A 24,129-nucleotide genomic window follows, 5' to 3' on the forward strand; every position below is an offset into this window, starting at 1 on the left:
CAGTTAAAGAGAAACGTTTCAATTCGGCTTGTTTTGTGCTATCGATGTAACAATAAAGGCCGTGATTACGCTCGTCAAGCTGTTAAGATCTGTCGTAAAGTTATTTGACTCCCACTCCTGCTTCTCCCACACCCACCCACCCACGTACACACACACACACACACACACACACACACACACACACACATACAGGTTTGGGTGGTTTATCAGGGCATTTTTCTCAAACCGGTCCAGTGGTGGTTTATGGGGACCTACCTTTCCCTTTGTCCTAGAGAGGTCCAACAAAGATAAAACTGGTCCAAAAAAATTGAGAAAAATTCCTGTCTATTTAGAATTCAAATATTGTGAAAGAATCTGTAGATATGGCCACCTGACATTTTCCAGCATTACGAGGACGGGGCGGGAGGGGGCGTTTCCTAGTACAATGGTGGCTTAGGGGGGCACACCTGGTTTTAAGGGTCATATGACACACATTCAGGACAAAACCCTTGTTTGTAAGGACCACATTGATTTAACAAGACATTCTCCATACACACACATATTATATGTTTTTCCCCCCCTCAAACTTCACTTTAAGGCTCCTTTTGCATTAACTGGAACATTGTAGACCTTTGTCATTCTAGCTGTAAATATGTCAATTTAATCTTGAGAAATTTGACCCCACGCTTCCAGAAGTCCCTTCCATAAATTGGATTGGCTTGATGGGCACTTTTTCGCGTACCATTTGGTGAAGCTACTCCCACATTAATTCATTGGGTTTGAGCTCTGGTAACTGTGCTGGCCACTCCACTGAAGATAGAATACTAGCACCTGTTCCCTAGATAGTTCATGCATAGTTTGGAGGTGTACTTTGCGTCATCGTCCTACTGTAGGATGAAATGGGCTTCGTTCATGCATTGTCTGCAGGGAATGGCATGACAATGCAAAATGGAGCGATAGCCTTCCCTTTTCAAAAACCCTTTTACCTTAAAGAGAATCCCATAGAGTGCTTGAAGCCCTCTGTCAAGCATGGTGGGAGTAATGTAATGGTGAAGTGGGATATTTGTACAGGGTATAAAAGATAGGGTATAAAAGCCCATTTCATGCCACAACAGAAAAAATGACCCAAAGAACACCCTCACATTTTAAAAACTATTTTGGGAAGAAGCAGAATGCTGGTATTCGATCTGTAATAGTGACTCGCACAGTCACCTGATCTCAATCCATTGAGCTGCTGTTGAAGCTTGGCTGCATGGTACACATGACGTGCCCATCAAGCTCATCCATTTAATGGGAGCGTCTTCTTGAAGGATGAGTGATTTTTTTTTTTTTTTACATGACCGACAAATGAACAGCTAGAATGCCAAAGGTCAATCCTGTAATTGTTGCAAGTGAAGCATTCTTTATCGAAAGCAGTTTCAAGGAGAATTTTCAAATAAAAATTATTTTTAACCCTGTCAATAGTTTTGAATATATTTCCTATTTATTTTGTAAGTCGTTTGATTAAACAGTTTTCATGGAAAACACGAAATTGTCTCGGTGACTGTAAACTTCAAGGGTAGGGACACACAATCCAGACAAAACCCTTGTTTATGAGGACCATACTGATTTGACAGGACATTACCCACACATATACAGTATACATACACACAACCCAAACAAAACCCTTGTTTGTGAGGACCACACTGGCTTGAGAGGACATTATCCACACATACATACACAAAATCCAGACAAAAGCCTCGTTTGTGAGGACAATACTGGTTTGACAGGACATTACCCACACATATACAGTATACATACACACAACCCAAACAAAACCCTTGTTTGTGAGGACCACACTGGTTTGACAGGACATTACCCAGACATGAACTATGCACTCACACAATCGGAATAAAACATTTGATGATCCTGCTGGTCCTATACTACTGTCGACCCTAGTTTTATATGGCAAATCAAATTTATCACTAAAGAGTGAACACACCATTAGTACCACTGGTGCAATCTGAAATCCTAAAGAGAAAGTTTATCTGGATGATTCTCTTAACAGCGTGCTTGCAATGTCAGAACAGTAGCTTGAGCGACACTGCTGTCATAATTGATCAACCTGGGCGTCGGGTAATTGAAGGCTGCTGATACTGAAAACCTCAACCATAATTTTTTTCCCAAATGCCCAATGGTCATTAACTTAACATCTTGCTTCACTGCATGGTGTAGAAAATGTTCTTCAGCAGATAAATCAGCAAATAATTTCAATGACTACCTCGCACCAGTATTCTGAAGAACCTCACTCACCTTGCCCATAGAATGTTTACAGCCCTCCACTCAAGCAGGATGCACAGCAGAGCCAAAACAGCTAGACTTCAAACAGCTACACAAAGTGTTCCGGATTAAAAAGACCTTGAAAAAGATGTGACAATCCCTGATTTTGATGACTGTGAAACTGATTACAGTAAGGAATGCTCACAGAAATAATTGTACAACAACGCTACAGTACAACCTTATTAGAAAGTGCTTTATTGTTCAACAAACATTAACAACTTTTGAAAAAACTGATCAAATAACCCCTTAACTCCTGTCTATAAAAATGCCCACTTGGCCATGAATAAATTTTAATACTTTTATCATAACTTAAAACAATGTGCAAGAAAAAATATAAGGACAACAACCTGAACTTGCCTTTCACAAAAAAAGTCATTTTTCTGCAAAAAATCTTCAAATAAAATGTAAACCAAATATTGCACTAATAAAAGTTAACATAAATACTTAATTAGAACCTATTTAACCTAACAACGCTACAGTACAACCTTATTAGAAAGTGCTTTATTGTTCAAAAAACATTAACAACTTTTGAAAAAACTGTTCAAATAACCCCTTAACTCCTGTCCATAAAAATGCCCACTTGGCCATGAATAAATTCTAATACTTTTATCATAACTTAAAACAATGTGCAAGAAAAAAAATAAGGACAACAACCTGAACTTGCCTTTCACAAAAAAAGTCATTTTTCTGCAAAAAATCTTCAAATAAAATGTAAACCAAATATTGCACTAATGAAAGTTAACAAATACTTAATTAGAACCTATTTAATCTAACAACGCTACAGTACAACCTTATTAGAAAGTGCTTAATTGTTCAACAAACATTAACAACTTTTGAAAAAACTGTTCAAGTAACCCCTTAACTCCTGTCTATAAAAATGCCCACTTGGCCATGAATCAATTCTAATACTTTTATCATAACTTAAAACAATGTGCAAGAAAAAAAAAATAAGGACAACCTGAACTTGCCTTTCACACACACACAAAAAAAAAAAAAAAAAAAGTCATTTTTCTGCAAAAAATCAAATAAAATGTAAACCAAATATTGCACTAATAAAAGTTAACATAAATACTTAATTAGAACCTATTTTTTTAACTTAAGGCCACGGTTCCTCACAAAATCCCTAATATTTTGAAGGGTTCTATTCTTCAAAATCGGGTCCTCAGCTAGTTTGCATTGTTCACACTCAATCTTACTTGCCAATTTCCCTTTTTCGATGTGGGTTTTGAAGAATTTCATGACAGCGCTGATTTCGGCGTTGCTCCATGGCCTCTTCACATATTTTCTGCGTTTGATCTCTGTCAATGAAAATGCCATATGTTAAGATTCAAGACAATAGGTGCTTAGTGTAAATTTTATTGAAAATAACATTTGAGCTAGTGAAATATTATTTAATTATGTTCTACTTATAATTATTGTTAAATTAAAAATTTAGAGGGAAATTATCATGATTACGGTGAGAACACCATAGCAGTTGCCCATTTGGTGTCCGAGTCCCATATGACTCAACCAGGTAATTTCTGTCCTTCACAAGCATAATGAAGGTTTCTTTCAAAGTGATGTGCTTTTTAGTACCAATAGCATATTAAAAAATCTGGAGAAATAAATGTTAATTTGTTTGGAAAGCCAGTGACTGTTAGGGGAAAGATATCATATACAGTGTACAGTGGGGAGAACAAGTATTTGATACACTGCCGATTTTGCTGGTTTTCCAACTTGCAAAGCATGTAGAGGTATGTAATTTGTATCATAAGTTCTCTTCAACTGTGAGGGGCGGAGTCGAATACAAAAAAAACTGAAAATCATGTTGTATGATTTTTAAATAATAAATTTGTATTTAATTGCAAGAAATAAGTATTCGATACATCACAAAAATCAAACTTAATATTTGGTACAGAAACCTTTGTTTGCCATTACAGATACCAAACGTTTCCTGTAGTCCTTGACAAGGTTTGCACACACTGCAGCAGGGATTTTGGCCCACTCCTCCATGCAGATCTTCTCCAGAGTCTTCAGGTTTCGGGGCTGCTGCCGGGAAACACGGACTTTCAGCTCCCTCCATAGATTTTTCTATCGGGTTCAGATCTGGTGACTGGCTAGGCCACTCCAGGACCTTAAGATGCGTCTTACGGAGCCACTCTTTAGTTGCCTTGGCGGTGTGCTTTGGGTCGTTGTCATGCTGGAAGACCCAGCCACGACCCATCTTCAGGGCTCTCACTGAAGGAAGGAGGTTGTCAGCCAAGATCTGGCGATACATAGCCCCATCCATCCTCCCCTCAATACGGTGCAGTCGTCCTGTACCCATGGCAGAGCAGCAGCCCCAAAAAAAGATGTTTCCTCCGGTAATGAGTGGAGAACAGGAGGGGTTCTTAAAAAAGAACTAAGAGCCGAAATATTTACGAGTTGGTAATGTATCAAATACTTATTTCATGCAGTTAAATACAAATGTATTATTTAAAATTATACAATGTGATTTTCTGGATTTTTGTATTAGATTCCGTCCCTCGCAGTTGAAGAGAACTTACGATACAAATTACAGACCTCTACATGGCTTGCAAGTAGGAAAACCAGCAAAATCGGCAGTGTATCAAATACTTGTTCTCCCCACTGTACACTGTAGCGAATACCTAGCGTATTCTATGAACAAATGTACTTTAAAAAATTTGTTATTTAGCTTTTAATTGTTAATTATGGATGAATTACTGGAATAAATGGATTAGATACCTCTGGAACTGCTGACGACACACTTTTTCTTCTGTCCTGGAGAAGCAACAAATTCTGTTACTATAGACAGTATAAAATTCAATCCATTCAAGGAGACTTTTTTTCCCTAAACAAAACTAATCACTGAAACATAGCTGTAACATCACTGCAATTATAAAGAAATGACTGTACCTTTGGAAGTCTTGACCAAATCCTCAGTCAATATAGTTGTTTTTCGTTTTCCTAAAACAAAAATATAAAATTTCTGAAATTACATTAAATATCCTAACTGCAAACTAAAAAAAATTCCACAGCCACTGAAATCTTGCAAACTGTTACTGCAGTATGAATCACTATAAACAGTACATGCAATTTTACCTAATGCCACCAATCAGGCTCCTGGAAGAGGGTTGCAAAGCTAATCTCCAGTATCAGACTAACCGCTAATTGATTAAAAGTTTATATTGGCTTGTGTTCTTATTGGCAACAAAGACAGATATTACTGACTGCAATAGCTTTATTTTGTATTACCAGAGGAACTGTTTTGCTCTTCGTCGATCTCCATTCTTTCGTTTTCTGGTCAAAAGAGAACAAAACATCTATCAGCACTACTTTGGTCATTGCAGATACTTGCACATAGACAAATACAGGCATAAACTAAAGTATTGCAACCTCTGGAATGTTTCCTGAAAATTCATAATTTCTCCTTATGAGAAATGCTTTTACTATTTTAGCTTCTTAAATCCTTATACAATTTTTCCCTTCATGACAAGCATACAACAGCAAGGTCAAATTTTAAACATTCTAGGTCAGGGGTGCCCAAGTCCAGTCCTCGAGAGCCCCTATCTAGCTTGTTTTCCATTTCTCCCTCCTTCAACACACCTGACTCAAATAATCAGGATCATTATCAGGCTCTTGCAGAGCTTGCTGATGAGCTGATCATTTGATTCAGGTGTGTTAAAGGAGGGAGACATGGAAAACAAGCTGTATAGGGGCTCTCGAGGACCGGACTTGGGCAGCCCTATTCTAGGTGGCTTCACCACCCCCCACTCTTTTTTACAAGGAGCCAATAATATTCCCTGGGCCATTTTTTTTTTTTTTATGTTTTGTTTAAAAACGTATCAATTTGTGCTTTTTTTCTTCATCATTTTGTGTCTTTATAATGGAATATAGCAATTAATAAACGTGCATACCAACATTTCAAATTTCAACAAATTGTGGTAGAAATGGATTTTTGGGAAACATTTCAGGATTGCCAATATTTTTGTCCATGCCTTTAACTCCTAAACCACACCAATGATGGTACCCAGATAGTATCGTTCTTCATCATCCTTATTAGATCCGTTTATCATAGGGTTTATTAAATCAATACCACAATGCCAAAAAATATGGTTTTTGAGCGACATAATGCCGCAAATGCACAAGACATTTAATACACACCAATTAGTCCAAGGGGACAACCTCTGCCTCCGTCTTCGGCTCCACCATTTTCTTCGTCTCTCCCTGTGCCTCCGTCTTCGTCTCCACCATTTTCTTCGTCTCTCCCTGTGCCTCCGTCTTCGTCTCCACCATTTTCTTCGTCTCTCCCTGTGCCTCCGTCTTCGTCTCCACCATTTTCTTCGTCTCTCCCTCTTTCACCTTCGTTGTGTTCATCGTCACTGCTGCTTTCATCATCCTCATCCACTTTGTCGTCTCCATCATCCAACTCACCATACATTTCTGGATCCAATTTATCTTGGGGGAAAAAGGCAAAAATATAAATCTTCTGCTTGTACTTTTTGCATTCCAAATATTTGTTTATATTCCCAATTTAGGAAAATAATGAATATAACTATTATTTCTTGCATATTTGAGCTTTGTCAATTAGTGTGCCTTACCACTACATACCTTCAATCTCAATCTCATCAAGAGACTTCCCCTTGAACTGTGCCAACGTTCCTTTCTCCATAGCAAGCAGAATCTTCGTGATTTTTGCCACTTCAATCGTGGCTTCTGGCAGACGGTAAAAGTCTCTGTGAACTCTAATATCATGGCCCAAAAAGTTAGCCAGTTGATCCAGTTCGTTGTTCTTAAGGTTCAAGATTTGGGATTGGGTCGCAATGTGCTTTCGAAGTTGTGTAGACCTCAGATACTGTGGATTCTTTGCGCCACACAAGCGTGCAAATGTTCTAACACAATCCTGTCCTCTGTAGTGGCTTGTGAAGGGGCATTCTGGCCTTCCAAATAGGAAAGGGTTGTCCTTGTGCACATTGCACATCTGTCTTTTCTCTACGAGAAGTGTTGTCGCACAAACAACCTCAGGGTTCAACAAAACTGCCACTTTCCTGCCTCTTTTACCCATAATTTCCACTCTGCTAAAGTGCCTTGCTAGCTTCTGTTCAAAAAGTGACAGACTGGCAGCTACATCACCATGAAGCTCAGTTTGGTCTCTTTTCTTGAAGGATTCCAGAGACATTTTTGAAACTTCACCTGCACGGCGTCTATTAAAGAGTATTATTTGTGAAAGTGTCAACCTTGCAAGTTCTCCATATGCCTGAGGAGACTCATGTTTTTTTAAGTTGTGTATGGCAATAGCCGAGTTCTCCTCCAGGTATTTATGTAACTTTTGCACATCCTCTGTGAATGGTATGATGGATGGTTGATTGAACCTTGACTTTCTCAAAGTAGCCAGTGCAGTGTGAGAGACATATCCGGCCCATTCTTTTGAGCAGAGTCTGATGAATCGTTCAGTTGCTTTTATCAAATGTTCATCCTCTGCTGCTATAGCTCTGCAAAGAATAATGTCCCCAATTTTTTTCAACGAGTGCCCCAACTTCAGGGCAAGACTTGGTGTGGAATACGAGTTTTTCTCTTCATCATATCCTGAAACTCTTTTCACAGCATTAACAATTTTGTAGAAGTTGTTTGGTTTTACACCATCTTCAAAGCTTTGAATAGAATACATCACTCTTAGAGTCAATAAAAGTCTACCCATTTCCCGAACCTTTGTCCTAATGTACTCAAATTTTGTGGGATCATTCCCATGCTTGTTGTACAGCGACTGGGCCAGTTGCAATATGATGAAATCATTGCGCACTACAGATCCTATGTCGTCTTGCCTCATCTTTCCGAGCACCTTCCACACGCCAGTGGAAATGGTGTGACAGCTGGTTGACTCCGCCATATCAGCCAGAGATAAGACTTTGCTCCTTTGATGGTCCTCAGTTTTTTTCTTTAATGGACACCTTTTTGTGTGGCGCCACAGCTCTTTGCGAAGAAACATACCTTTGCAATATGTACAATGGACATACCTTTTGGAGTTCTCAGAGACTTTTGATGATCCAGCTCTTCTTCTGACTTTCAGTGATCCACTATGGCTATTTATTACCTCCTGATTATGCTCATAATTTCCTTTGTTCCGCAACTTATCCAATAACATTTTTCTCTCTTTTGAGTTCTTGGGTAATGACAATGCTCGGGCAATGTCCAAATCTTCTTTCTCATGCTTTTTAAAGTGCCGAGAAATTTTGGATTGGGCTTTTTTGCAAACATAGCAGTAATTCTTTAAAGTGCAAGAAGAGATTTGTTGAGTTGATATGCTAGGAAGAGGCTCAGCCGGGGTGGGAGGCTGCTCGGCCGGGGTGGGAGGCTGCTCGGCCGGGGTGGGAGGCTGCTCGGCCGTATTTGTTGAAATAATCCAGTTATCACGATGAGTCACTCCATTATCAGAACAGGGTTGGTCATTGATGCAGTCAGATTTGGAGGCCTTCTGTTCCAACAGTGGAACTCTCTTTGTTTTTCCTTCAGAAGGAAGTGGTTTAACTTGTCCAAGATATGGCAAGATTACCGATTGTGCATCCTCATTATGTTCAGTGTCAGTAGGAAAATCAGAGCTGGATCCATCAGAGCTTCTTGATGGAAGGTAGACATCGTCTGAACCTGAATCACTGATTTCAGAGTCAGAAACATGATCCCAAGACTTAGTAGCATCCTAAACAGCAAAAAAAAAAAAAAAAAAAATGTTGACATAAGTCATATGTCACAGTTCAAATATCAAACAGTTTGGAGCAAAAGTTCAAATGCTTATGAAGACAAACATACCAGTGATGAATTCTTCTTCAAAAAACAGGATTTATGCCATGATCTTGAACATACTAAAAGCACATTTAAGAGAACCATTAAAGTGAACAATTTTGCTTTAGTTCAACAAATATTTTCAGTAACTTAATAAAATATCTGTTTAAGTAATGAAAAATACAAACATTTGCATGTCACACCAAGCCATTTTAAACTGGAGACAGGCCCAGTGCAGTCTTCACAATTTTCCAAAGCACTGAGAACTGCACCAAACATTCTATGGTGGCACTAAAAAAAGAAAAAAAAAAAGTATGACAATCAAGAGGGTTCAACACGACAGGAATATGTCTATGATCTGGAAGGTTCTCAAGCAGATGGAAGCCATCAAAATGGTCAAAGCATCCAAGGGGGCAACTATTCTCTATAAACGTCAGAGCGCTATGTCGGAAGAGATTAAACGCCTTTTGCTGATACGGATTAAGGATAAAGAGACTAGAGCTGTCCCGACTAGTCGACGTCGTCAATGACAAATGCGTCGAGCACAACATTCCGTCGACGGTTAATAAAGGGTTAAAATAAATAAATATATATATATATTTATAATGTAGAAAGTTGAGGATGGCGGAGCGCAAGCGGGTAAAGCGACACAAAGCCAAAAAAAAGCACACCATTGTAGCCAAAGCATGGACTTATTTCAACGAAACAAAGGAGGGTATACGGTCGTGTGCAGTCTGCAACGCCAAGCTTGTCGGCCACGAATGAACATCTGAAGAGTCGTCAGCCAGTTGTAATTTTAGAAGATGACAGAAGACAACAAGCTGGCAGATCAGAAGTCCACATAACCAGTGTTGTTAATAACAGCGTCATTTTTGTTAGTTGTGAGTAATCTAATTACTTTTCTCATCGTTTTTGGGCTTTGAAACGAATTAACCCAATTATAGTATTAAGTATTCTTTTGGGAAATCCCGCTCAACATATGACCATTTTATCTTAAAGTCCTTGGACAAATTCATATCTAGAGGTACAACTTTATTGAAACATTTAAACACAGGAAAAAGAAGTGCCTGCAAAAATCAAGTACATCACATGAACACTTGACACACTAGCTTGTTGTCAGATCTAGTAAGTACAGTGGGGCAAATAAGTATTTAGTCAACCACTAATTGTGCAAGTTCTCCCACTTGAAAATATTAGACAGGCCTGTAATTGTCAACATGGCTAAACCTCAACCATGAGACAGAATGTGGAAAAAAAATAAAAACAGAAAATCACATTGTTTGACTTTTAAAGAATTTATTTGCAAATCATGGTGGAAAATAAGTATTTGGTCTATACCAAAAGTTCATCTCAATACTTTGTTATGTACCCTTTGTTGGCAATAACGGAGGCCAAACGTTTTCTGTAACTCTTCACAAGCTTTTCACACACTGTTGCTGGTATTTTGGCCCATTCCTCCATGCAGATCTTCTCTAGAGCAGTGATGTTTTGGGGCGTTCGTTGGGCAACACGGACTTTCAACTCCCTCCTCACCCCGTGGCGTCAAAATGATAACAAGAACGGGGAGCAAAAATCCCAGAACTACACGGGGGGGTGGGGGGGGACCTAGTGAGTGACCTACAGAGAGCTGGGACCACAGTAACAAAGGCTACTATCAGTAACACAATGCGCCGCCAGGGACTCAAATCCTGCACTGCCAGACGTGTCCCCCTGCTGAAGAAAGTACACGTCTAGGTCCGTCTGCGGTTCGCTAGAGAGCATTTGGATGATCCAGAAGAGGACTGGGAGAATGTGTAATGGTCAGATGAAACCAAAATAGAACATTTTGGTAGAAACACAGGTTCTCTTTTTTCGGAGGAGAAAGAATACTGAATTGCACCATACCCACTGTGAAGTATGGGGGTGGAAACATCATGCTTTGGGGCTGTTTTTCTGCAAAGGGACCAGGACGACTGATCTGTGTAAGGGAAAGAATGAATGGGGCCATGTATTGAGAGATTTTGAGCGAAAATCTCCTTCCATCAGCAAGGGCATTGAAGATGAGACGTGGCTGGATCTTTCAGCATGACAATGATCCCAAACACACAGCCAGGGCAACAAAGGAGTGGCTTCATAAGAAGCATTTCAAGGTCCTGGAGTGGCCTAGCCAGTCTCCAGGTCTCAACCCCATAGAAAATCTGCGGAGGGAGTTGCAAGTGTGTTGCCCAACAACAACCCCAAAACATCACTGCTCTAGAGGAGATCTGCATGGAGGAATGGGCCAAAATACCAGCAACAGTGTGTGAAAAGCTTGTGAAGAGTTACAGAAAACGTTTGACCTCCGTTATTGCCAACAAAGGGTACATGACAAAGTATTGAGATGAACTTTTGGTATTGACCAAATACTTATTTTCCACCATGATTTGCAAATAAATTCTTTAAAAATCAAACAATGTGAGTTTCTTTTTTTTTCCACATTCTGTCTCTCATGGTTGAGGTTTAACCATGTTGACAATTACAGGCCTCTCTAATATTTTCAAGTAAGAAAACTTGCACAATTAGTGGTAGACTAAATACTTATTTGTCCCACTGTATGTCCCTGTCCACACAGGACTGCTTCTAGGCTGTCCTAATCTGTATTCTGTATCAAGTAGTTACATCGTTCCGTAAGGTGTTGACTCTTGAGCATCTTCATATGGCCAAATAAAGCTAAATTATTATTGGATTCAAAAGCATAACATCACAAAATACAGTCAACTCACTGTATTATCCTTGAATGATCCAACACCAGGACTGACTCCTGTCATCTCTGCCTCAATGCCGGCCACAGATTCCTGTGGATAAATTAATAAACAAAAATTAGAGATTACTTGAAATAGAAAAAAAAAAAAAAATTATTCAATAAACAATATAATATAAAAATAATTTTTTGTAAGGCTAAAGTATGTATTATTCCAGAGCTTCTGCACGTTTTATGGGATCATGGAGCCAATAAAGGTTTTATTTTCAACAAACCAACATGTGAAATCTAATGAGGGAAAACTAATAGGTGTTTTACAATTAAAGGTCTCTTCATAATGCAGGCGAGTCGGGTAAACAGCAGACACATACATCTTGGCTTACTGCTTGATCAGCGTATAAGATATAGGTGGGTGGCGGGAGCTTAAAAAACAGGTGTCCTCATAATGGAAGTAAGTCAGGTGAACACCTGAAACACACATCTTTGCGTACTGCCTGATCAACGTTAAATATGTAGGTGGGGGAGGGGAGACTAAAAAAATAGGTGTCCTCATAATGGAGGTAAGTCAGGTGAACACCTGACACACATCTTTGCGTACTGCCTGATCAACGTTAAATATGTAGGTGGGGGAGGGGAGACTAAAAAAATAGGTGTCCTCATAATGGAGGTAAATCAGGTGAACACCTGACACACATATTAGCGTACTGCCAGATCAACGTTAAATATGTCGGTGGGGGAGGGGAGACTAAAAAAATAGGTGTCCTCATAATGGAGGTAAGTCAGGTGAACACCTGACACACATATTAGCGTACTGCCTGATCAACGTTAAATATGGAGGTGGGGGAGGGGAGACTAAAAAACGGGTGTCCTCATAATGGAGGTAAGTCAGGTGAACACCTGACACATACAGCATAGCTTGCTGCCTATCAAACAATTCTGGCACAGTAAAAATACAAACTTGGCAGGATTCAAAAATTAAACAGAAAATATTTAAAAAGAAAAAAAAAATCACAAAAAGATTGTAGCCATTTTAAAGTATTGAAAAAAATTGTCATAAGATTTAGTTAAACTTTAAAAATATATATACACTTTTCAAATGTTGTTCTTAACACCAATCAGTGTGGTAATGCAAATTAAAATCATAAAACTACTGTCCACAAAATGTGTCATCATTGGAACGGCCAAGTGTTTCTAATATAGGGTTTTTGGTTTTGGCCAAGAATTTTGCTTTCGGTACACCTATAACAAAAATAGTCCACTTACCGTATCATCATTTGATTCAACAAGACCGGGACTGACTCCTCTCCTCTTGGCCTCACTCCCACCCAAGGCTTCCTGTGAATATGTTAATGAAAGAGCCAACTTAGCGATTCCATGAAAGAGAAAAAAAAATCCAGGGGCACTGTCCCCGATGTCCACGCGATGTTTCAGAGGTGTGTCAACCAAGACAACCCCTTAACATCGAGAGCCTTCATCCCACTTTTGCCACTGAGGAGCTTTTTAACCACCTCAGTGACTTCAACCCTTCCTCATGAGAAGGTGTGTTGGTAAAGTCGAGGAGTATAAAGTATAACCGAGTATAAAGTATTTGGCCCAACAACTCACAACATCCCAGACTGAAGTCTGCAGCGCCCCAAACACACTATGCACAGTGATGGTGGTGCAATGCTTTCACTTCCTGAGATGCCGAACGATGGACCAAATTTTCTTTGAAGAGGTCCTGATGTTGTTGTCGAAGGCTTTAGCAAACTCCTCGTATGCCTGCGTTTTTGCCTCAGTGACCACCAGAGACGCATGTTCCTTGGCCAGTCGATACCCATCAACTGCCTCTGGAGTCCCGCAGGCCAAAAAGGTGCAATAGGACTCCTTCAGCTTGACGGCATCCCTCACCACTGCTGTCCACCAGCGGGTTCCGGGATTGCTGACACGACGGGCCCAGACCACCTTGCGGGCTGAGCTACGGTCAACCTCCTCTGCAATAGAGGCGCGGAACATGGTCCACTGGGGCTCAATGTCCCCTGCTTCTCCCTGGACAGGGGTCTCCGCCAGGCGTTTCCAGCAAACCCTCATAAAACGCTTGGGTCTGCCGGGCTTTATGACGCCCCTCCAGGTCCCACTGTCATTGCCCATGTGAGCATTAAAGTCCCCCAGCGGAACAAGGGAGTCCCTAGAAGCATACTCCCTAGCACCAGCTCAAAGGACTCCAAAAAGGGTGGATACTCTGAGCTGCTGCTGTTTGGTACATTAGCACAAACAACAGTTAGGATCCCCCACCGAAGGCAGAGGGAGGCTACCCTCTTGTCTACCAGGTTAGACTGCAATGTACACTAGGCAGCAAGACATATGTACAACCCCTAGCAAAAAGTATAGAATCAGCCGTTTCGGATGAGCACTCTCAGACATGTTATTATGTAGAACTAACACAGATAAAGAGCTTGAAAAAAATAATGAGTTAGTTCAAAAGTGCAACTCTTTAGCATTCAGAAACACTAAAAGAAATGAATAAAAAAAACATTGTGGTGGTCAGTAAATGGTACTTTCATAGCGCAAGTGCAGGGAAATAAGTACGGAATCACTCAATTCTGAGGAAAAATGTATGGAATAATGAGAAACAAAGAAATAACACATCTCTAGTATTTAGTTGTACCACCTCTGACTTTTATGACAGCTTGCCGTCTCTGAGGCATGGTCTTGATGAGTATTCTTCATCAATTTGGTGCCAACTCTCTTTGATTGCAGTTGCCAGATCATCCTTGCAGGTCGGAGCCTTGCTGTGGACCATTTTTTTTTCAATTTCCACCACAGGTTTTCCATAGGGCTGAGATCTGGGCTATTTGCAGGCCATGACATTGACTGGATGAGTCTTTCTCCAAGGAATGCTTTAACAGTTTTAGCTCTGTAACACGATGCATTGCCATCTTGGAAAATGATTTCATTGTCCCCATACATTTTTAATTCAAGGGATAAGAAAGCTGTCTAAAATTCCTATGTAAACTTGTGCATTTAGTGAAGATTTAACCACAGCCATCTCCCCAGTGCCTTTGCCTGAAATGCAGCCCCATATCATCAAGGACTTAGGGAATTTTGATGGTTTCTTCAGGCAGTCATCTTTGTAAATCTCACTAACGGCACCAAAGAAAAGTATGATTCCATATATTTTTGCTCAGAATGAAGTAATTCCATATTTCCCTGCACTTGCTCTATAAATGTAACATTTACTGACCACCACAATGTTTTTTATTCAATTTTTTGTGTTTTAGAATGCTAAAGAGTTGTACTTTTGAACTAATTCATTATTTTTTCAAGCTTTTTATCAGAGGTTGTTCTACATAATAAAATGTCTGAGTGCTCGTCCGAGACTGGTGATTCCATACTTTTTGCTAGGGGTTGTAGTCGTAATATATGATGACTATATTAAACCAGCCAAGTCACTGTGCTAGTACAAGTCATCACTTACCTTTTCTGATGCTGGCTCACTTTTGTGAATCTTCAGATCACTTTGCTCTTCACAAGGTGCCTGAAATTACAGAGGAAATGCACCGTCTCAAAATACTCTCACTTGACTTAATTTGGGAATATAACAGGAGGCTTGAGTCAAAAAGATATTTTTTGCAGCCTGACAATTGAAATTTGGAACCCACAGTACAATAGAATATTTATACACTATATTTTTTTAAAGTCACAAAAAACAGGCGCCAAAAACTTCCGGCCGAAAATATCTAAACTTGCATTTTTGGTTTTCGGTTAAAAGAAACTTTACAACAGAATAGTGTGAAGAACCATATAGTCTCTTTTGCTGACGTAATCAAAACACAGCAAGACGCAACACTAGTGGCTCACAGCCAACATGTCTGCGGTTTAAAAGTATTCTAGTGAATCAAAGAAATATATAAATTATTAAACGAAGGAAAAGAAATTTGCTTTATCGCGGCTGCATGCGCGTTCTGAAGTTTCCTTTCCAATGATGTCCCGCGTCTCATCAAGTACAGTGCATTTGAGTCAATGCGTGAGTAGTTTAGAGATTAATCAAGTGAACAGTATTGAAATAAAGTACGATTTAAATGCAAATATGTGCATTTGCTGGGGTTTAGAACAATAGGTTTATCGTACGATCACTTCCTCTATTTGTCACATTTTTTCCCCCCGAGACTTCCACACCCCTACGCCAGTCGCTGTTTAATTCGCCCGGGATCGATTTTGCTCTGCTCGGTCGCCACTAGAAATCATCCGACTCGATCAATTCCGCTTCTTGTACATAAACACACCAAGTCTCATTTTAAGGAGAGATTGTAATAGCCTTGTAAAGAACTTTAATAGTTTCGTCAAGATTGGAATAGTTTTTTGTTGTTGTTGTTGTTGTTGTGAACTATATACATACAACGAGATCTCATTTAGCTTTGCAACTGGAGGGGTGAGACCCATCTTTAGAGTGTCCCAAACTTCCAAGAATACGCATTCATCAAAGTTTCATCGGTCATGACGTCTGTTGCTACGATGACGCCAGCACCATTTAGAGTTTGACACCAAACGCTCACTGCCGCTGGTAACGCACCTTCCCATGGGGTTTCAGAATTGGCACCTTTCAAACAAAATGTCTCGTGCCTCCTGAGTTGTAGAACAAATGCCAACGCAAAGGGCATTAATCGGAAAGTAAATAATTGATCAAATTACGGTATATAAAACATGAATTATATACATTTGCATTTTTGGCCCTTCGTTTTCAGCCAAGTGTTGCCAATATACGGTTTTCGATTTCGGTCAAGAATTTTGCTTTCGGTAAATCCATAACAAAAATCGAGTCCACTTACTGGTTCATCATGGGATGAAACAAGACCAAGACTGACTCCTGTCCTCTCAGCCTCACTCTTACCCAAGGCTTCCTGTGGATGAGTTAATAACATAGCCAAATTTGATTAATTGAAACAGAAAAAATATGTTCCATTCAATAAACAAAATATGATGAATATATTTACGTGCCAAGTCACTGTCCTAGTACAAGTCACTACTTGCCTTTTCTGATGGTGGCTCACGTTCGTGGACCTTCAGGTCACTTTGCTCTTCACAAGGTGCCTGAAATCACGCAGAGGAAATGCAGTCTCAAAATAGTCTCACTTCATTTAAATTGGGACTTAACAGGAGGATTCAGTCACATTGAAAAGATTTTTTGCAACTTGACAATCAAATTTTGCAGCATACAATAAATAACATGAAAACATTGACTCACCAGTGAGCGCCATGGCCAAGAGGAATCACCATAGTTATAAGTTATTTCTTCTCCTGGAAAGATGTCTTTGATAGCGAACAGACACAAGTGTGGTCTCCCTCGAACCATGATTCTTTTGACTTTGCAGTTTGGATGAACATGATCATCATTCACTAGTCGTCCCAGTGTTTGGTCTTCTTTTGAAGCATTTATGCTGTGGGGAAAAGGCGGTGACTTTAAACTTGGCTTGTGGTTCCATTATTTGTAGGGTATTACGGAAAATCACAATTAAAAACAGTTAAATTAAAAACAAGCTATTTTGTTTTTCCAATAAATGGTGCATAATGTATCCCTTACTCATATATTGTATTCTAAAGTCCTGATACCTGATAATATAAAGGAGTTACAATACTGGTAAATTAATTAAAACTAGAAAGGGACTGTAGACGACTATATGAAAACTGTTCTAATACAATAATTCCCTAAGACAGGGTCAGGACCCAAAGTTGATTCATGAGAGATTCTATTTGTACTTGAAATAAATTAACCTGAAACTATTTAATACACAAGTTTTAGCCTTCTAATATGAATAGTAAAATCCATTTTTTGGACAATATGCTACTTTAGATACTTATTTATAGTCAAATTTATATGCCTTATATTGATTTTCCTTCCACTGCATATTTAATTCAATCAGGAGAGTAACTTTGAACTACTAATGACGACAGCAAATAAAGGGTTAAATAACTCAAAGGGTTATGCAACTCCAAGTTCTTCTTCCAAACCACAATGGGTGCCCCAAACAGCTGTATTAAATCCGAGATCAGTTGATGAAATGAGTTCAGGGTTCTTGCACCATTTTGAAGGTAGAACTTAATGCTTTTAAAGACATAATTAAGACTTTAAAAATAAATAGAATTTAAGACCAAGACATGTCACAACAATTTTTTTAAGGAAAAAACATTTTATTTTACTGTAAACGCAACTGTTGCCACAAATGGTATTTTTCCAACTATCGTGTGGGAATCGATGGCTTTAACCCCTATTGTCCTAACGAAAAAGTTGCTGAGTTTGCATTTGGGGTGGAAATCTCTGGATACCTCACGATAATCATAATCATAACAATGATCTCAGGATATGGCGATAAAACAATTATCGATATATGTGTCAGGAAATCATTGCATGAAACAAGCAATAAGCAAAGAAAAAAGGTCTTTATATCTTTCTGCTGTGAACAGGAATGAGTTTATCAATAATGTTCATTCGCTGCCACACTCCCACTTCAAACAGATTGGACATCCATGGCCATCAGTTGTAGCTAATAGCAGAGAACCAGTTCATTTTGTGGCATTTGACGTCATTTTCTGCTGATTTTCGGTCAATTCCTTTTGCTGTTGAGGCATTTATGGGTCACTTCCTGCTGATTTGGGGGCATTTAAAAGTCCCTTGTAGTCTATCTTGGGTTACTGAAAAGGAAGTGACTCAAAACCAACAGGAAGTAGCCTGTAAATGACCTAACATGAACATGAAGTGACCTTTAAATGCCCACAAAAGACTGGCTGTGGATGCTCTAGTTTCAGTAACTGGATTGTACGTCTAGTGCCGTCAATGGTAACCAGAGAGCTAAAGCAGACACTACTCTAATGGAAGATTTTGGTCGCAACCTGTTGGTTCCTTTTTTTTCCCCCCCAAACAGTGACACCTTTTAAAAATGATATACTGATTCTTGGTGGAAGCATATTGATAACCTTTGGCCCATAAAGTACCATGATATTCCACCTTTCCAATATATTGTCACATCCCTACTTTGTACCGGGCACTGTTGTTATTTTGACCAGGGGCCAACCACCGCTTACATAAAAGATCTTCGGTCCCTTATTTATTAAATTCCAACTTCCCCATCTCGGCATATTCCCACTCACCTCTACAACCGCGAACAACCAGGAAATGCCGTCATGTCAAGTCGCGTATGCTGAGGTAGTGGACAACGTACCGTATAACATATTAATCCAAAACTCTTGTATATCGTGCAAGGCCATTGATAAAACAAATGCACACCATTAGAAGTTTTACGGAAGACGGTCATTTCCCTGGCATTACATGCATCGTCTGGAAATGTAATACCTACTGCAATTTTCCATTAAATTGAAGGCAATTTAAGACCTTAATGATCCGGATTTTAAATGTAAGACATTTTAAGACTTTTTAAGGATCTGCGGGAACCCTGCAGTTATTCATGTTGCAGACTTGTTAGACCAGAACCCTTATTTTAACAGAACAAGATTACTTTCGCATTTTCGAATATGCTACTGCATTTTATCTCAAATATATATATTAATTTTTATGGACAAGTAACAAGGAAATAATTGGGTAAGATACTTACCAATATTGCTTTCCATTCCATATGAAATCAAATGCATATTTGTTGCTTTTGTCATCTGCACCTTTACTCAGAGACAGAACTCCTCGGTACTCCACCACAAAACTTTTGGGTTCAATGTACTCTCTTGCAAATACACCTCTCCCTGAAAAAAAAAAAAAAAAAACTTTTGTAACCAACCTTATTTGTGGTCATCTTTTCAAGGGGATACGAGTGGAATAAGTCAATTATTAACTCTTTACCTGCTGAGAAAATAAACTTTCTGGAGTACCAAAGGAAAAAAAGTTTCCAAACAGCAGAGTTGCATGGCAACAAGTTGTATTTAGTAATAAAACGGCCCCAAAGGTCTCCTGAAGCCACCCTATCAATTAATCATGGACACTGTGCTTTTAAATTTAACTGCAATGTTTGACCACGGAAGCATTTAAAACTACAAAAGAATTATCAAGTGTTTGTTGGCTTCAATAGTCTTGCACGAACTTGCACAAGCTTCTTTGTAGCCACAACTGGTTGCTTAAAATCAATACTGTGAGGAAATAATTTTAGTGTGTTAATGATGAGTAGGGGGTGGCTTTGGTCACACTGGGAAAGTAATCAGGATGAGGTTTGAGCATCCACCATCCAGAGGTTCTGCAGCAGGGGTGTCCAAGTCCGTTCCTCAAAGATACATATCTAGCCTGTTTTCCATGTTTTCCTCCTCTGACACATCTGGATCAAATGATCACATCATCAACCGTCCTGATTATTTGATTCAGGTGTGTTAGAGAAGGAATATTGGTAAACAAACCGGATAGGTGACCTCGGGGACTGTACTTGTTTACAGCTTGTTTCCATGTCTAGTATGCATGTATATTTCAATTTAACATTGTTTCTTAATTAGGCCAGCAACTCAGTTTAACAACCAGATTTTTCTTGATTTAACCACATTAAGAACTATTTTTATATTCCAAGTCTAGTACGCAAGGAGACAAAGTTTAATAAATTATGAAATTTACCTTTATAGTGGTTGATAAATCTTTCCTCAATGAATGTTTTATCTTTTTCCTCAATTATATGTTCCACAGCATCTTGTTCTGGACTCTTTCTCCTCCTGCTTCTCTTCTCAGCCATCTTTGCTGTAATCCACAGACAATAATATTACAATATAATATTTCAGACAAACTAATAGATGTCATGAATAAAGAAGGCTATTAATTGTTAGAATGTGTAATTCAGCAATATTTAAATTTAAATATGACGGCAGTTAAAATATCATAATGTTACTGCTCATATAGCACCATATAAAATACAATCTACACATAAACGCCACATATTATAAGGAACGTTAGATCAGTCTACCAAAACCAGGAAGGCTGGCAGGGCTCTAGATAGAAGTTTTGCATTACAACTCATGAATGATGAATAAAACAAGGTGCATTTAAAGAGTTTTTATGTTGTCGTTTTTGTTTTTTGTTTTAAATGGAACGATTGAGGCACCGAATGAGCAGAAATAGGCTGATGGATAAAACGGCGTTTTAGAAACGTATTCATGTTAAATCCGTAACTCTACAGTGTTTATATAGATGAAGATCGACGTCGCTTTTACCCGCTGACAATTTTGAAAAGCTTCAGTTGTGGACTGTGAATGTGGCTTGACGAAAAAGTATCGAAATAAATCCGTTTAAACAGCTGGATGACTCCGTGCAACAGAATTAAACGGGAGAGCAAACGACTATGGCACAAACACATTAATATACTTAGACTGTAGTGTTTAATGTCCTATAGACGAACATCGACGTCCCTTTAACCTGTTGACTATTTTGCCTAGTTGCAGAGTTGACGAAAAAGTATCTAAACTCCGTTAAAACAGCCAGACAACTCGGCGAAATAGAGTCAGTAGGGAGAGTAAACGACTATAGCACGAACACATTAATACACTTCGACTGTACTTTAAATAGCTTTTATCAAACATTTGCCTTACCTCCTCCATTGAAGGGACATTACATGTGCTCAAAAAGTGTCCACTCACCAGCCAATCACTGACAGCGCTCCCCTCTGGAGCTTCCGGGTTGACGCCAAAGGCATTCCTCCAATCACTGCGGAGAACCTCGTTGATTGACGTTTGACTGACGTTGAGAACAGCCAATCGGTGACCAATACGTCAAGGAAGTACTCCGCCAATGAAGTCCGCTAAATTTGTGTGTTCTTTTCCCGCGTTTGTGTCTGAAAGCCCAATGGCGGGAAATTTTTTCTGCGTGTATGACTTCGTGTGTGAGACACAAATATGTCGGGTTTTCGTACTTATGAGGACATGACGAGAAAAAGCGGGAGGATGTCATTTCCATTGTTCTGAATGCATTTACAGTGCTTGAATTATCGGGACACCAAAAGTGTCCCGATAAACCGTTTGGTCCTGGTAATGCTGGTACGTAAACCGATAAAATGTCCCGCTAATGTAGCGAAACCAACGCACACACACACACACACACACACACACACACACACACACACACACACACACACACACTCTATATGGATATCCAGCTGTGTTGTCATCAATGTTCTTGTCACTTTATGAATAAGTTGACTTGACTTGAGGCAGCAAGAGCACTGAGGCACAGCTGCAAGAACTAATCAATCAATGAAAGAGTTTATTTTCTTTATTTTCTCCCCTTGGATTTAATGATGCAAGAAGTAAAAATTCAGATGAAAAATAATCTCAAGGGTGTTAAAAGTACAAGGAAAAAATTGAAGTGTGCAGTGATCTCATTGAATGGAGGATGGTGTCCAACCAACTAGCTACTGTACCACTTTGGATTTTTTTTTAGAATACATTGCTACTTACATGTTATTTTAAAAATATGTATACAGGTAGTCCCCACGTTACGACGCACCCTACACGTGATTTTGGCTTTACGAAGCCGAAGTGTCGTTCGCCATTTTGTCTTTGTTTTTTTCTTTTAGTTGTGTAAACAGTGCCTTATTGTACCTCACAATATATATATATTTTTAAACTTCATTTTATTAAAATAATGTGTTCTGTCCTCACTAAATGTGTTGTTGTTTAGCTTGACAGACAGCAAACAAGGCAATTGTGGATTTTGAAGCTTTTGACTTCCTTTACTTTTGACATTTTGTAAAGCTGTAACACACAAATGTACTCTTACAGTATGTTCAAAACGACACACATTTTATAAATTAAACACTTGACACAAAACAATTGGTCTTCAAACGTCCAACTAGTCTGATCAATATGTAAAATTAGTAGATAAAATCAGCCAAATTTGTCGCTGACTAGTCCTTAAATGCTACGAATGCTATCGTATTTACAACCCTCATACCAAATCGCTCACACGTAACTCCACAAAATGTAGCTCTAAACTTAATTTCAAATGCATTCACAAACATCTATTAGCTGAAACAATTTACAGCCTTATGTAGGCCAAACCAGAGCGCAGATGTCCTTTTGGCAGACAATATTGCTCCTCAGTCAATACAAGTCCAGCCAGACCCAACGCTGCCACCACAGGGCAGTGTATCCTCCATCATTAAACAAATTACAATACAGTACTTCCGAACAAATAGTTCTTTTGAGATTTAGGGGGTATTTAGAGGTACTTGAAGGTTTAATTCCAATTTAAGCGGAAATTTGGGTTACGTTGCCAGCATAGGAACGGAACACATTCGTAACCAGGCGATTAATATATATACTGTCATTTTGCTCCTCTTCTTGTCTTCTTGTATTCTATATAGCAGTCTATTTCCTAGGGCAGTTTTTTTCAACCTTTTGCGAGCCACGCCAGTTGTTTTTACATTGGAAAAAGTCTTGTGGCTCACCACGAACCAAAAATGTTCCAAAATTATTGTCTGTACAGTATATTTAAATATAATATAAGACGGCCCTGATTATAAGACAACCCCCTTTTTTAAGACTCAAGTTTGAAAAAAGACTTTTTGAACACCAAATTAATTTTCATACAGAAAATAATTACAGTACATCTGAAACAAATGATTATAACAATATATTTGAGAAAAAAAACATCTTATTTTGCCTCATTCAAATTTTAATATCTGAACATTTAAATGTGTAAACTAAAGTGCAATCACATTCGTAAATGAATGACTTCTGGTTTTTGAAATGTAAATAAACCAAACTATTGTGAAAAAACAACAAAATTGCAATAACTGCATTAACCATCAAAGTGAGGTCTAACTGTAACTAGTCTTGAAACAAATCTGAATAAGGAAAAACATAGCAATAAAATAATGCAAACTGGTGAAACTTGAGAGTAGCTGAGATCTGTCATGACAGAACATTACTACTCCTCAAGTTCAGCATTTGCTTCAATGATATCTAGCGCTATCTAGCGTTGTGAATGGGTATAATGTCTAGACCCCGAGTATAAGACGACTCCCACTTTTTCAGTCTTATTTCAATGTAAAAAAACACCGTCTTATATTCGAGCCAATACGGTATAAATTAATTTCTCAGTATGCATACTTACTCAGTGTGAAACTTTAGTATGTTTAGATGAACAGAAACCCAACATTCTTATTCTTCAACAGCTCTCTGTCTTTCTCCTTTCTAAAAATTATTATGAGCTTTTTCAAGCCTAACTAATATAAAAAAAATAATTATCAGAAAGGGTGACTTGAGCAATGTCTTTAACCCCATCAGGGCCGAGCATCTCACAGACAATGGCTTTGCAGGCAGGTAGTATTAATGTCTCTGTGACAGTGTGGGACTTTCTGGATTTAGCAACAAGCTCAGCAACAAGGTAACTGACTTTGAGG

At 38.9% G+C, this 24,129-nt stretch overlaps 2 protein-coding genes across 4 annotated transcripts in view; one reads left to right on the forward strand and one right to left on the reverse strand.

Moving 5' to 3' along the window:
- si:dkey-215k6.1 (transmembrane protein 132B) overlaps positions 1-24,129 on the forward strand; it is a 475,575-nt gene that overhangs the window by 355,404 nt on the left and 96,042 nt on the right. The gene's annotated exons all lie outside the window — the stretch shown is intronic.
- Positions 2,250-21,707, reverse strand: LOC130913115 (uncharacterized). Of its 3 annotated transcripts, none has more exons than XM_057831445.1 (17): positions 21,317-21,707; positions 20,352-20,471; positions 19,360-19,501; positions 16,998-17,190; positions 16,784-16,843; positions 16,582-16,653; positions 15,231-15,290; positions 13,037-13,108; positions 11,796-11,867; positions 9,243-9,345; positions 9,082-9,134; positions 6,889-8,971; positions 6,442-6,735; positions 5,533-5,577; positions 5,194-5,244; positions 5,023-5,058; positions 2,250-3,596 (listed from the first exon to the last, which is right to left on the reverse strand). In XM_057831445.1, exons 2-17 carry the CDS (start codon positions 20,464-20,466, stop codon positions 3,382-3,384), a joined length of 3,666 nt encoding a protein of 1,221 aa, XP_057687428.1. In that variant the 5' UTR covers positions 20,467-20,471; positions 21,317-21,707; the 3' UTR covers positions 2,250-3,381. The 3 variants fall into 3 exon arrangements, with proteins under 3 accessions (XP_057687428.1, XP_057687429.1, XP_057687430.1); XM_057831447.1 differs by lacking the exon at positions 2,250-3,596 and adding an exon at positions 4,224-4,678; XM_057831446.1 differs by lacking the exon at positions 21,317-21,707 and having other exon boundaries at positions 20,352-20,789.

The sequence above is a fragment of the Corythoichthys intestinalis genome, chromosome 3 (genome assembly GCF_030265065.1).
Source record: "Corythoichthys intestinalis isolate RoL2023-P3 chromosome 3, ASM3026506v1, whole genome shotgun sequence".
Taxonomy (NCBI): domain Eukaryota; kingdom Metazoa; phylum Chordata; class Actinopteri; order Syngnathiformes; family Syngnathidae; genus Corythoichthys; species Corythoichthys intestinalis.

Excerpts from the sequence above, each read along its gene's own strand:
- LOC130913115 (XM_057831445.1), bottom strand. The coding sequence starts at position 20,466 with ATGGCTGAGAAGAGAAGCAGGAGGAGAAAGAGTCCAGAACAAGATGCT. Across the intron at positions 9,346-11,795 it reads GATCATTCAAGGATAATACA|TGCCACCATAGAATGTTTGG; the intron begins GTGAGTTGACTG and ends TTCTTTTTTTAG. Across the intron at positions 9,135-9,242 it reads GCTTGGTGTGACATGCAAAT|TATGTTCAAGATCATGGCAT; the intron begins GTTTGTATTTTT and ends ATGTGCTTTTAG.